The sequence below is a fragment of the Trachurus japonicus genome, chromosome 15 (genome assembly GCF_045865225.1).
Source record: "Trachurus japonicus isolate A0001 chromosome 15, Traja_1.0".
Taxonomy (NCBI): Eukaryota; Metazoa; Chordata; class Actinopteri; order Carangiformes; family Carangidae; genus Trachurus; species Trachurus japonicus.
The window spans coordinates 21,572,305-21,586,889 of record NC_140921.1 but is presented as its reverse complement, the minus strand read 5'-3'; the positions used below and the strand labels follow the sequence as shown (position 1 = coordinate 21,586,889).

Genomic DNA, 14,585 nt, shown 5'->3' with positions numbered 1-14,585 from the left:
TACAAAACTGTTGATAAATCTGCAGGAAAAATATTCTTGTAGTTGAGCACGATATTAGTCCATTTTTCACTGACAATAAATGACCCAACATAAACAACCACTGACTGCTAAGACTTCATTAAGTCATTTGAACTGGCCCACCTAATTAATTCTCACAAATCAGAGCAAATGCTGTAATCAATATTTGTATGAAGTGTTTGTGGAATGCAGTCCACTCCAAAGAGGGATGTAGCTGTGTAATTAGCAAACTTTTGTTTGGAAAAGTCCAAACAAATAAAGACTGATTCTGGTGTGTTTACCTGTGCACACCATGCTGCACTCAACTACTGACAATCCTCATTAATGCTAAAAATGTTGGTTCATCCATTTAACAGCAGAAATAACTATTGAGTTGTTAAATTCGTCATATCAGAAGTTTGTCATATGAACCATTTGCCTTGTTTGGTGGTTTGAACTGCTGCACTGACATCAGATAAATATATATTCCTTTTAGAATAAGTGAGTGTACCTCATGTAGAAATAAAACTCATATCTTCGTAAATAACATGTTTAGATATCAATTGTAGTGGCACCGATCAGCTGCTCTGAGGCGCTGTTTTCACTCCTGAAGAGAAAATAACGTTTCACCTCATTGCAAAACCGACCCTTATCGATGCCTTCGTGGGATGTCGGAAATATGGGTTCTTAGAATAAAGGTGAACAACCACATTCAGCCGTGAAACTGAATTCAGTTGTGAAACTGAATGTGCCAAAGAGTTATCAAGAATAATCATGTCGAGCAGGAATAATACTCCACGTTTATGCCCTCTGGCAGATAAAACACAAACACCAACCTTGACAAAAAGCCCATATTCAGTTGTGACAGCGTCAGCTGCTGGGATAACACTGAGGCACTGGAAATCACCCACACAACCAACACTGAGAGAGTGGAAACTTCTAATGACTGTGACAGCATCATATGAGGTCACACTAGCTAGGATAAGGGGCAAAAGGCTGGTAACATCAGGGTGTTGGAATAACTTTTTTAGTCACCTTACTGCTAAGTAGTCGCCTGTAGCCTATTATTATTTATTTTTTTATTATTACTAGGCCTATTCTTTTATCTGTATCCTGAAAGTATTTTTCCAGGTATCACTTGTGACTTCTCATGTTAATGTCTGACCTTACCCTTTGTGTCTTCTGTATGTTGTACCATTTGAGCTGCTTTTGTCTTCTTTTTACTGTGTTTTTTTTTTTTTTTTTTTTAATAAATAAAAAAGGAAAAAAATGTAATTAGGCTACAAAAAGAATAATCTCATCATTTCAGTTGCCAGTGATTTTTTAGGCAACATTAATTTCAGATTCATGAGATTTTCACAACAAGAGCTCGGGCAGCACTGTAGCATCATAGGACCATATTCATTATTATTCTCAGAGCTGGGACTAGATTAAAGATTGTTTTTGACTGCTATTTGGGCCAAATAAGTAAAAACTAAACATTACACATTCCAGCATTTATTTGCACAGAAACCAGCATGATGCTCATGAATCAACAAAAATGATCATTTTGAATCAAAATGTTAGTAGGGGGAAATGAGTAGGCTATTTGATCCCCTGCTATTTTTTCCCTTATTTCACTTGATCGCATTTATATTAGCCTACTTTATGACCTTTAGCTATATGTTGATATTATTTCTGAATTTATTTATTTTTTGTTGATTTTTGCTCATATTCTTACCATAAAAACTATAGACTCTCCATTTCTTTGTTGGGGAGCAAACTCAGCAAAGCAGGGGATCACATATTTCCCTCACTGTATATAACCTATATTTTATTTTTTATAACTAATACTGTTGCTTGAGAATTCCTGGGCTAAACATAGATAATAAAAATGTAGCTTGGGAAAAATATTGACACAGCTTACTTAGATAATACAGTTTAAATAGAATTGGACTTCTAGATGAGAGTGTTGCATCAGGTAGGCCTACTAATATTGCACACTTAAGTTGGATGAAATGGAAATTGGAAAATTGGAGAGAAAAAAATGGATATTGTTCAATAATTACAGGGAATGTAATCCAACAATTAAGAATAAAATGAATGCAAAAATGTCAGCTACAGATTTAAAGTATATTTTTTGGGGGGCTTTTATTGCTTTTAATTGATAGTGCAGTTGAGAGAGACAGGAAATGGGGAGGCAGAGAGTGGGGGAATGACACGCAGGAAAGTGCCATCCGACGCGGGACTCGAACCGGGGCCGCCTGCACCGAGGACTGAGCCTCAACATGGGGCGGCAGCTCTACCCAGTGAGCTAAACGCCGTCCCATCAGCTACAGATTTAAATGAAAATGTAGCTTTATTTATTTATTTATTTATTTATTTATCTGGTCAAAATGTGTTTGTTATGATTAGCTGGTCTGGTGAATGTAAGTTACGAGGAGCCATTGAACGCATCACCAGCTCTTTGCTAACTCATCCAGTTGTGAGCGCACAGTGCTGCGCCCGTGCGCCGCTCCCACTTCTCAAACAAACGATCTACAGCGCACGCGGACTGCGGGCGCGCACGTGCTTAGCCTCATCCACAGCAGCTGCACATCTGCACATGCGCGGGCGGCGCGCAGCAGCTACTTGAGGCATCCATGACTTGAGGCCGCCGCTGGCTACTTCCTGGATGACGGCTAGCTGTAGTGCCGAGCGCCGTAGGAACATGTCGAGCCGCGGCTGAGGAGCGGAGCGGGCTGCGGGAGGTCACACGACAAACTGAGAGGGGTTTTTCCCGGGCAGAGTGCGGGCTCGACGACATGGACTACTGGGTAGGTGTCGCTTCTCTTGTGCCTTGTTTCTGCCCGGTTGCTCACACTGAGAGAGTCGGGACAATGACAGCGCTGCTGCTCCAAGACGCTGGCGGAGAGAGGGGAGGACTTGTTTATCAGTGAAGTGAGCGGAGCGGAGCGCCGACCGACTTGTTTTGCTCGGTGATGCTCCAAGTCTTCAAACAGACACAGAGAGAGAGAGAGAGAGAGATTCACCGAGAGCCCGCGGTCGTCCGAGCCTCACTCACACTTTAACCTACATTCACACTTTGACCCGGGCTTGAAACGGGACACTCACGAGAGCAGCCTCGTTATTATGTTTCCACACTCTCGATAATAACAATGACTGAGAGCTGCAGCTGTATGAAGTCCAGACCTGGTGATAAAGTGGCTGCTGCTGGAGAGTCTCTCCTCTCTAACAGGTTTAAAGCTGTTTCCTATTGTTTACTGCGGCCGCCACCGTTTAAAATTAGAGATCCTGTTCAACATAAACCTGCAGGAAGTTTTAAACAAAGCGTTTAGTCTCTGTGCTGAGACCAGGGAGCTGCTGAGATTTCAGGGGCTTTTTTCCTCCAAGGAGCACAATCAACTTTTGTTGATAGCAGCAGCAGAGAGACAAAAGAGCGAGCGCTAGAGGGCGGCTGGTCTGACACAGATCTGCTGTCAGTGCAAAGTCAACCTCCGACCTGTGTGTCACTGTGAAGCTCCTGCACTCATCCACATCAGTGAGAGGGGAGCTGCTGCCTCATCTTGATGTCATGATAACTGTGGGACTGTGCAGGGCAGCAGCTGGAGGAAAAGTTTGTTTTTTTTCTCCGCATGGCACAGCTGTAATTATTCTCCCCCTGAATCTCCTTTTGACTTGCAGCAAGTGGTGATGTTGTGCTCCAGTCTGTTTTCCCTTGATGTATCCAGGAGCAGCCGCCTCACACCCAGTACATTTCCATGAGAACATGACCTCCCCTCCGAGACAACAAAAGCCTTTCCTTACAGAATAGTCAAATGTTACATGGGGGGGAGCAGAGGAATGGGCGTCCACTGCTCCCAACAATGAAGGAGGACAATGCTGGTACAAGAGTCTTTGTGTGTGAACACCGTTTAAGTTTTCCTGAGGCAAAGTTAGCTGTGAATGGGTTTTTTTTTTTGGGTTTTTTTTTGGAGAAGTGTGGGTGGACCTGAGGGTGAAAATATGGACACAGAGTGTGTTGGATAACAAGAGACAGAGGCCTGGATGTGAAAGGGCAGGCTTGGCTTTTGCACTGATGTTAGATAACACCATTTAATCTTTTTCTTTATGACACATGTGGCAGCAATCGCAAGCACAGATCTGATCTGCACCTCTACTCCACAAAACTACGTGCGAGCACCGTCACTATTATGAAAAACTAAGTAACACACACATGTTAGCGGCTTATTTTTCCGTTGCTTCCCAACTCAAGCTCTATGCAGCAACGGATCCTGCCAAACCTGTATGAGAACATGTTATCCAAACGGGCAGGTATGACAGGGGGTGGACTCCACTGAAGCTCCTTTTACTGCAACCAAAAAAAAAAAGGAAAGTAAATCAGGTTCTTCTCACTATGAAACTCTGGATGAGGCCTTCAAAGACCAGGCTGAAACCTGACTTCCTTTTGATGCTGGAACAAGAGGAGAGAAACTTTCATCATGACACAATGAACACAGCGTTTCCTCTGCACAAGGGGAGTTTGCCTCATTGTGCGAGATTATGATTACTTAAGATATTGTCTTTTGAACCTTAAGCTTTTCTCCATCTGATTGGAGCCGTCCTTGCTATCACACTGCCTGCTATTGTGTCGTAAAAAACACCACGGGGGAGAGATAATGAAAAGATAAAATTTGTGCGCTTATGAAACAGCCTTCATGAGTCATTTACTCTGACTTAAGATCAGTTAGAAAGGCTCCCTGTGAGGAAAATCAACACTCACGTTCATGTTTCAACACTTCAAGGCGCTCGGGCTGAGGATTAAACACACAGTGGTAGCTGTTTGTCTTTAAGGAGAACTCCCTGTCTCGTCTTGATCACTGCTGGTTGCAAAACATCCTCTCAGCTGGCTGCTTGTGTTGTTGCCAGTTTGGGGCAGTGGGAGGAGCCTGCTGATAGTCGTCCAGTCAGCGGTGAGAGCGTTGTCTCACTCTCACCTGGGCAACGAAGAGACAACTGTTAAAAAACCACAGACAGTGTTAGTGCGAGGAGGAAACTGTAGATCCGACCATGTCTTCTGATGTAAGTATTCAAGTTAGGGATTTATCTGATGGTAACTAGGTTGCTCTTCCTGAAAAGTGAGTTGTCGAGTGTGTTTTTTTTCTGTGATCTTCAAGCTGTAAGGCTTTTGACACGAATAAGGAGGATTCTTCAGTGTTTGGACATTGATTTCTAGGAACATGGGAAAAGTCAGCCTAGTGTGTCATAGAAAACACAGAAACTGAATCATTTTGAAATGAAAAGGCCAGACAGTGACTAACTTCTTCCAAAACACTTCCTCATTTAAACATGTTTGTAGTGATAAAGTTTATTTTGCTGTAAAGATGAATGATGATGTAAACTTGTTCATAGATATCATAAACGGTTATAGGCCGGTCTTTTTCTTCTTTGCTTAAAAAAGGTGTGTGTCTGAAACTCTGAGTTCACAGTTCATTCTGTTTATCTGTGTGTGTGTGTGTGTGTGCAGAGTGCCTTGGAGGTGTACAAGGAGATGCTCCTGCTGTACCTGCAGGAGGGCCGGCGGCAGGTCAACCTGCGCTGCGCCGACCTGGAGCCGTGGCAGATCATCGGAGTGACGGTCATCACCACGCTGGGAGCCGTCTGGGTCAAAGGCTTCCTCTTCCAGCAAGAAAGTAATTCATCACACACACACACGACACGCAGGAACCAAAGCAGGCCCTCTGATACACACCGAATCGCAGTTGATGAACACATGAGACGAGCTTTATAACAGTTCCCTAAAACTGTTCACAAAGCTTTCTGAGTCACGCTCTAGTTTGCAGGCGCACTCACTGAACCGTTGACACCAGGTTTACCCTGCGCCGGATTGCTGCTTGATGAAACCCTGTTGAGTTTTGCGCTGCGCAGTTGTAGGTTCAGGACTTGTTCCTCTAGTGTGCGTGACTGAGAAATACCTTAAATCAACAAGACTTTCTAGACGTACTATCACTCAATCAATGGTTGAATTCCTCGGCGGCGGGGTCAGCTCCACCCGTCGCTCTTCAGAGAGAGAGAGAGAGAAAGCCGGCGAGGACGAAGCTCCTCAGAGCAAACTGGTCCGCGTGCCTTTCACAATAAAGTGCTTTGTCAGTACATCCGCGAGGCTCGCGTGGGCTTCTCGTCCTGACTTGTGATTATAGGTCGCCGTCAGCTGTTTTAATATTTTGTGGTTGAGCGTGTGCCAGCGTTTCACCACAGCTGCTGCCTTTTTTTCCCCTCTCTGGCTAATAGGTCTCACATCCCGGATCAAGAAGCAGTGCTTTCGACTCATCAGAAAAATACCCTTTGTTGGCGTGGCAGTAAGTATCAGTGGTGAAACTGTTCCCTCTTTTTTCCCAGCAGATGTTCACTGACTCTGTCTCGTGGACTCCTATGACTCACTCCTGAATGACTGAGTAGAGCATGTAGGGGGGAGGAGGGGGAGGAGGAGGAGGAGGGGTAGGGGGGGTCAGACCTTTGGCACACTTAACATTGTACGCTTGTGATAACAGTCGGTTACTTCTGGTCATTATGTCACCAGCGGAGAGCTCACTTCCAGGCTTTATCAGAAAACATAAAACAGTGATAGCCCCGTGGACCTGTTGTCACGTTCAAGTCTGAAATGCACCTCTCCCAACCTTCTGTTCTGTTTTTCATCAACCTGCTTTAGTCTGCTTTTTGTTTTATGTCCTCTCCTGTCCTCTCCTCCCGGCAGATCCAGAGCCAGCTGAACAAGGCTTTGGACGACATGTCTACCAGTCTGTGCACGCTGAAGGAGGGGATGAGCTACACTAAGCAGCTGCCGTCTAAAGGCCTCTCCCAGAACCAAGTGCTGGACAAAATCAGAGAGTACGAGACTCTGAGTAAGTCGTTGCTCTTTTCCCCGAGCTTTTCCATCACGGTTCATTACTCTGTGCAGCTGAGTCCCTGGAGAGCGTCTCACTGGCCTGACCTTTTTTGGAGAAAAGCAGTGATTTCTGAGGAGGCTCTGTGTGTGTGTGTGTGTGTGTGTGTGTGTTGTTGCAGATGAAGTGCAGTGGGAGAAAGGGTGTGTTTCGGGAGCAGTGTACTGGGGCGATGAATCCCTGACCAAACTCCTGGTGAAGGTTTGCATCTTTATATCTTTTCCACTTCAGCATTTCAAGCACGAATAGTCAAGGTCAAGTTTGAAAACATTTTGGCTTCAGTTAAAGTTACAAGTCATTTCTTTCTATTTTATAAATCATGAGAAACTATTCGGAGATGATACAAATCGTCACATTTATCTCTCTCTTCCCCCGTGCTCTCAGGTTTATGGAGATTTTGCCTGGAGCAATCCACTTCACCCGGACATCTTTCCAGGCGTAAGAAAGATGGAGGCAGAGGTGGTCAGGATGGCTTGCACGCTTTTCCACGGCGGGCCCGAATCCTGCGGCACAGTGAGTCACCGTGCAGTCAGAACACACTCCAAAAAAATGCAGAAGCAAAAGTGTAAGGTAGACGACGTATCTGATGTGTCTTTACTTCTGCTTTGCCCAGGTCACCTCAGGGGGAACAGAGAGTATACTGATGGCCTGCAAGGCGTACAGGGACATGGCGTACGAACGAGGCATCAAGTACCCTGAAATGTAAGATGTGCAGTTTAAAGGGAAAGTTCAACATTTTGCCATAATCCCAATAGTTTTAGGAATAGGTTCGTTACCTTTAATTGTCGGTGCAAGCTGTTTTTAGGAGCAGAACCGCGAGCTGCTCGGAGGCTCATGGGATTCCTTGGTTTCCCTCATCAAACTCATCAAATACACAATCCAATAACTCCCAAACGCTCTTGTGGACAAGTTGTGACCTGCACATTCACCACGCTATGAGATAATAACAGAATGTTACGAGACGGAAAATGTTGAACTATCCCTTTAACACGAGGAGCTGCTTGTTGTTGTTCGTTCTCTTTTCTTACACATCTTATTTCCCTGCAGTCTGGCTCCCGTTAGCGTCCACGCAGCCTTTAACAAAGCAGCACATTACTTTGGGATGAAGCTGGTTCATGTTCCCCTGGACAATAAAACTATGAAAGTGGACGTGAAGGTGAGAATATTGCACATGCGCACGCCGCATGCACACATATGTCGCCGTTCTTAGACCTCAGTCACTCCCACGTTGCCTCTTCTCTTCTCTCTCCAGGCCATGAAGAGAGCCATCAACAAGAACACGGCCATGCTCGTGTGCTCGGCGCCGCAGTTTCCTCATGGAATCATGGATCCCATCGAGGAAGTGGGAAAGGTCAGGAGAGAAAGATTTTTTCCCTCATATGAATATGCTGTGAAGTGAAAACAGGGAAGTCAGATCTCCTGACGCTTTCCCTCGCTGTGTTCCAGCTGGCTGTGCGCTACAACCTCCCGCTGCATGTGGATGCCTGTCTGGGAGGTTTCCTCATTGTGTTCATGGCCAAGGTTGGTTATACGCTCGCCCCGTTCGACTTCAGGGTAAAAGGTGTTACCAGCATCTCCGCAGACACGCACAAGGTAAGGAGTGGCTGTGTGCTCCCTTCAGGTCGCGGCCTCTTATTTTATTTTTCCTGTTTCTAAATCTAAAAGATGAGGCCCACAAAAACAAGTTATAGACACTGTGTTATGTGTAATGCATTAGTCATGGTATTTAAAGACAAATGTTTTATCTTATCTGGCTCCAGGCCATGCTTTCAAAAACGACATTGTGCTTATGTGTGCGCCACATTCCTCTGCAGTACGGCTACGCCCCCAAAGGTTCCTCAGTGATCCTCTACAGCGATAAAAAGTACCGTCACTATCAGTACTTCGTGGCTCCAGACTGGCAGGGGGGGATCTACGCCTCTCCCTCCGTGGCCGGCTCCAGGCCCGGAGGAATCATCGCCGCCTGCTGGGCGACCATGATGCACATGGGAGAGAACGGATACATAGACGCCACCAAGAAGATCATCAGCACGGCACGCAGAATCAAAACAGAGTGAGACAGTCAGACCAACACTGAAGCACATGGCACAGTTTGTTTTACCGCCTCTAACGTCTGTTCACCTTTCTCTCACTTGACAGAGTCCGGAAGGTAAAAGGAGTGTTTGTGTTCGGGGATCCAGAGGTTTCCGTGGTGGCCATCGGCTCGGACGATTTTGATATTTTCCGTCTGTCCAACGCACTGACGACGAAGGGCTGGAACCTGAACACACTGCAGTACCCATCCAGGTACATGGAGAACACGTGACGGCAGCGAGACGGGTCTAATGGTGTGATACGTTATACACAAGTAACTAATAACAACCGTGTGATCTCCTCTGGCACAGCATCCACATTTGTTGCACAGTTCTGCACACCCAGACGGGCGTCGCCGACAGGTTCATCCGTGATGTCAAAGAGCAGGTCGCCATCATCATGAAGAACCCCAAAGAGAAAACCACAGGAATGGTGAGACAGTACACCTGACACATGTTCATCCGCTGTGGGTCATAGTTTGACGTTCAGCTACATTTCACTGAGAGCGGTTTGCCTTTGTGATTGAGGCAGAGTATTAGGAACTCCTTCAGTATAATGTAGTCCAGTACAACACAGTCACCAACTAGACCTCAGTGCTAAATTGTTGAATTAACACCTCGCTGATTGTGTGCAGCAGTGACTTAGGAGGTTTAGCGGGTTGGCTACTAATCAGAGGGTTAGGGGTTTGATCCCCAGCTCCTCCAGTCTACATATCAAAGTGTCCTTTGGCCAAATTCTGGACCCAAAATCATATTATCTGGGTGTGCATGGAAGATTATGTAGGTAAAAGCTCTGCATGATGTGTGTGTGAATGGGGAATGTGACTGGTAGTGTAAAACACTGAGTGGTTTTTAAAGGGATAATTCAAAATGTTGGCAAATTCAAATTCGCCCATTGCCATAATCCCTGTAGTCTTGGGAGTAGGTTTGTTACCTTTAATTGTCTGTGCAAGGCTGCAAGCTGTTTTTAAATCGGCCGGGCAGAGATGCGAGCTGCTCAGCTAACACAACGGAGGCATATGGTATTTCCGGGCTTTCCCTCAAAACCCATCAAATACACAATCCAACAACTCCAAAACGCTCTCGTGGACAATTTGTCACCTGCACATTCACCATGCCATGAAATAATAATGGAACGTTACAAGATGGAGTTGTTTTAGAGGTAAATGCAAAGCCGGTGTTGTGCCGAAAAGAGACTCCTTGCCGAAAAAGTCTGCCCCCAACGGGAACACGCATCGGCGGTTTTGCATTTACCCATGCATTTGCCTCGAAAACAACTCTGTCTCGTAACGTTCCATTATTATTTCATAGTTTCATTATGACAACTTGTCCACGAGAGTTGTTGGATTGTTTATTTGATGTGTTTTGAGGGAAAGCCCGGAAATACCATGAGCTTCCGTAGCGTAGCTCTGAGCAGCTCACGTCTCTGCCCCTCCGATCTAAAAAGCTTGCACCAACAATTAAAGGTAACGAACCTACTCCTAAGACTATATGGATTATGGCAATGGGCAAATTTGAATGAAAAATGTTGAAATATCCCTTTTTAAGACTAGGAGAACGTGATATAATAATGCAGCCCATTTATTCCTTTTTTATGAAAAACTGAGCCTTACATAAAAAGCAGTAGCTTTGGGAAGCACAGGGGTTTCTAATATTATGGATAGCGAGTATATGTTCGCTACATTACTACCCTGAATAATTTACATAAAGGGCTGGTGCACTTTAAAAACTTTGCATTTTTCCACAATAGCTTCATCACTAGTTTTTATCATCTATAACAACAACATGAATATAAAAAGGAAGCTGTTCGCAGCACAGACGGTTGTAGATAAGTACCATCAGCACCATGGAGTTCACACTTCAAATGTCATATTGTGATATCATCATGACAGGCTCTCAGAATAAATAACCTCCCGCTCTGCTTTGATTCTCCACCTTCAGACAGTGAAACCTGTTATTCTTGCAGTAACATGTTGCCTTCTGTTTGTTTATTACAGACCTCAGACATGGTAAATGAACTCTATAGTTTTATAGTCTTTCCATTCAGCCGATCATCTCTCATTAAGAATTTAAACGGCAGATGTGGTTGTTGTTATCTGCTGCTCTGGCCGTCACAACAACACAAACTCCATGTGCTGCTCCAGGTGTCGATTTTTAAATGAAGTGAAATCTCCACCTGTGAATGAAGCGTTGCCTTCATCTGACAATCAGACATGAAAACAGAGGCCATGAGTAGAAAACTCAATCCACAAATTACAATGAAACACTAATAACACATTTTTACTCTATGTTCACTCACTGGCTTAGTTTCAGCACAGACTGGATTAGTCCTTAATATAATAAGAAACTTCCCTCTCCACCACTTTCCTGTTACTGTAAAAACAGGCTGATGTCCTCCCTCTCTGTTATGACTCAGTCAGATCTTCACACAGACTTGACACACACATTTTTAGATTTAATGTGACCTACACTTTCAGCAGAGACCATTATCTCCAATAAACATCCATTAATCCATTTGTGACTCCAGAGCCTGCCTAAAGATCATCATGTTTCTTCATTAGCAGAAGATAATTGTCTCTGCTAATGCGCCGTTCTGTTTCCCTCTGCCGTTTTTATCCCTGACAAAACATAAACAACAAACCTGACAACATTACTCTTAGCGAGTGCAGGGAACTCACTGGCGTCTTGCTGCTGTTTCATTCAGGGAGCGATCTACGGCATGGCCCAGTCCATCCCGGACCGGTCCATGGTGACGGAGATCTCCAGAGGCTTCCTCGACTGTCTCTACAGCACCGAGGTGCCCAAGACAAACAACAGCCACATGAACGGCAACGGGAAAGCCCACTGAAACAGGACTGGGCCCCCTGACCCCCACCGCCGCCGCCGCCCACTCGTGGCCCCTGACCCCTCTGCACGCAGGGAAACGCGCCCGCCTGCTCCCAGAGCCCAACAGTTGCCTTAACTTGCAAACCTACAGCATATGGAAGACATCTGCAGAGATATGTGAAGCACAAGCCATCGTCATTTTAATCAGCCCAGAGGGAAACCGCCTGCAACACTGCGCCTCAGTGGCCCAGAGAAGAAGAGACTGGATCCAAACAAGTTTTAGTCTTTCTTAGTTTGATTTTCTTAGCGTTGTAGACGAGTGTGTGTGTGTTTGTGTGTGTGCCTGTGTTACCCTATTTGTTTTTGCAAGTTCATTTCAATTTTAGCTTTGGTTAAATCCATATTTCTGTCATCATCTTTGCTGATTTCACAGCAGAACCATTCAGTTTTTTTTGTTGTTGTTGTTTTTTTACCTCCTCAACATTTCAGCTCGCCGTCACTGCTTCAATACCTGTGATGACTCGGCAAAAAACTCAGACCACTGAACGCTTGTTAGAAACGCTGTGCTGCCCTCTAGCATGAAGCCTGATGTACTGCTCCTCACTGGCCTCCACACGGTGGAGCTCTGTGTGTGTGTGTGTGTGTGAGGTTTATCCATATCATGTACCAGCTCTCTGGAAAAACAGCATTTAAATGAATGGGGGAGAAAGAAAACGCACTGCGATGCCCCGACAAACTTATCAGGTTAATCTGTCAATCACTTGAAACTCCAGTTCTCTGATGTTGTAGTCTGTCCGTGAGCATGAACATGTTGTTGTCCTCGTTCGTTAGCACTTAGTGTGATGATCTTCTGTTCTTAACCTGTGGTCCATTTACAGTGGTTGGATGTGTAGACAGAGGGAGAGGGATGTGGACAGCGGAGCTCTGAATGTCATTAATATTCAATAAAGAAATGGTTTTTAAGTTTAAATAAGGGACAAGTAAGTGGGGTGGGAATATTTTTGGGAGTGAGGATGATCAGCCTCTTCGGTTGCTATTTACATTTGGGAAAAGAGACATCCTCATTAAATTATGATCTAATTATGGTAAAGTAAAGCAATGACAGACTGGACTGAAGGCTGTTTCCACCTCTGGTCTACTGTATCTTCAAGTAGCAGACGCTCAGTATTTCCTCACCTGTGCACTACCTTATTTTAATCATTTGTCTCCTAATTCAATCTACCTCAGCTTCTACTCTAATGTCATTTATTCATCCACCCAAACACATTCGAACAGGGCGACGGTTTTTATTTAGTTTCTGACCTAATCTTCCCCATGTTAGGGCATTAGACAAACTGTACTAAAGTGTTCTTAGACAGACTGAGAGGGAACAGATCCACTGTGACGAACGTCTCCAGCTTGTCTCAACGTGGATCTACTTTTCCACTCGGCAGGATACGTACGGATTTACTAACAGGCTGATCATTTAAAATCATACTGTAACACCAAAAGGACCTTGTGTTGCTCTCTTTTGTTTTTATGTGCTCTCCTGATATTGTGTATTTCCATGAAATTATTTCTATGTTTGTGCAATATGTAACTTTTAATTTTAATGAATGAGACCGAAGGGGGGAAGGCTCTGCTATTAATGTCATTTAGAGGCATCGTGTTGATTGACAGCTCATCAGCCTTGTTGTAATTTAACCATTTGTGTGACCACTGGGTGTTTTATTAATCATTTAATTTGTGAGTCTTTTGATTCGTTAGTGTTTGTTTTAAAGAGATCAGACATGAATGTATTTAGGTTCTTGTGTGTGGGGGGATTTTTCCATCTTTTAGTCAGTGACTGGTTAAAAGACTGACACCAGACTGAGGACCTAACTCCCCACTAACGGTTGAAGCTCACCCCATCTTCTGTGTCCATCCTTTAATACTGCGGCCAGTGACGGGATGTTTGAAACTCATACCTGTGCAAAAAAAAAAAAAAGAAAGACTCTTCCAACAATGTTTTCTTTGGAGAACTCTCCTCAAAAAGTGTGACGATCGAATGGCCGAGAAATCTCTTCAATAAAAAAACTTTTAATGCAAATTCCTGTTTAGCAGATTCTGTAGGAGTCTACACAGAAGATGTCTAATCTGTCCCGTCTGTATTTGTGTAATATTGCAGAGCAATAATTAGCATTCACCTCTGTGCCTCCAGAGGGTTGAACTCATGACATCTCTGCAGTGTTTGTCTCTTAACACCCTCAGGGATTTGGTGACATCATTAAAACCACTGCTCCCTCAGACGTTCACAGGGAGGACAACACAACACTTTGAAGCAGAAGTTCACATCCTTCTAACTCATCGCCCAGATGAAGATGTCAAAAAGGTTCTTTTCTGATTATTTTGTTTCACCAAAATTGTTCAGTTTTGCATTATTTGTCTGCCCACGTGACCCACAGTTTGGGAACCACTGCTTTAAAGTACTGTACATTACAATCCAATTCAGCAGCTTATAGTGACTAGAACCTGTCTGCTCTGTGATGTTGAACTTTGTAGATTTTGCTTCTGAGTGTACAAAGTTTAAATCTCCGGTCATGTCAGCATGAGTCCTTGTTGAGCTGACTCATTTCAAGTGAGGAAGCAGCTGCTGCTTCTCTTAGCTAATGATCCATAGCAAACACTCAGAGTGGTTAACAGTTAACATGGGGGATGGTCCATCCTCCACACTGTTGTGTTTTCAATAAAATACATTCAGTCTGAGAAGAATCATGTTCGGCTCATTTTTCAAGAGAATGAACAACTTTTTACTGAAAGCACAGAATCA

At 44.4% G+C, this 14,585-nt stretch overlaps 1 protein-coding gene across 3 annotated transcripts; it reads left to right on the top strand.

The window, feature by feature from the left end:
- The first annotated feature begins 2,671 nt into the window (after nucleotides 1–2,671).
- Nucleotides 2,672–14,526, top strand: sgpl1 (sphingosine-1-phosphate lyase 1). 3 transcript variants are annotated; one of them, XM_085800462.1, is made up of 15 exons: nucleotides 2,672–2,792; nucleotides 5,483–5,648; nucleotides 6,247–6,314; nucleotides 6,710–6,857; nucleotides 7,021–7,100; nucleotides 7,284–7,412; nucleotides 7,513–7,601; nucleotides 7,947–8,055; nucleotides 8,152–8,250; nucleotides 8,346–8,492; nucleotides 8,714–8,952; nucleotides 9,039–9,185; nucleotides 9,284–9,404; nucleotides 11,676–11,849; nucleotides 11,885–11,919. In XM_085800462.1, the coding sequence occupies exons 1-14, from the start codon at nucleotides 2,781–2,783 to the stop codon at nucleotides 11,817–11,819; spliced, it is 1,698 nt and encodes a 565-aa protein (XP_085656588.1). In that variant the 5' UTR covers nucleotides 2,672–2,780; the 3' UTR covers nucleotides 11,820–11,849; nucleotides 11,885–11,919. The 3 variants fall into 3 exon arrangements, with proteins under 3 accessions (XP_085656588.1, XP_085656586.1, XP_085656587.1); XM_085800460.1 differs by having other exon boundaries at nucleotides 11,676–14,526; XM_085800461.1 differs by lacking the exon at nucleotides 2,672–2,792 and adding an exon at nucleotides 4,914–5,037 and having other exon boundaries at nucleotides 11,676–14,523.
- The last annotated feature ends 59 nt before the right edge of the window (nucleotides 14,527–14,585 follow it).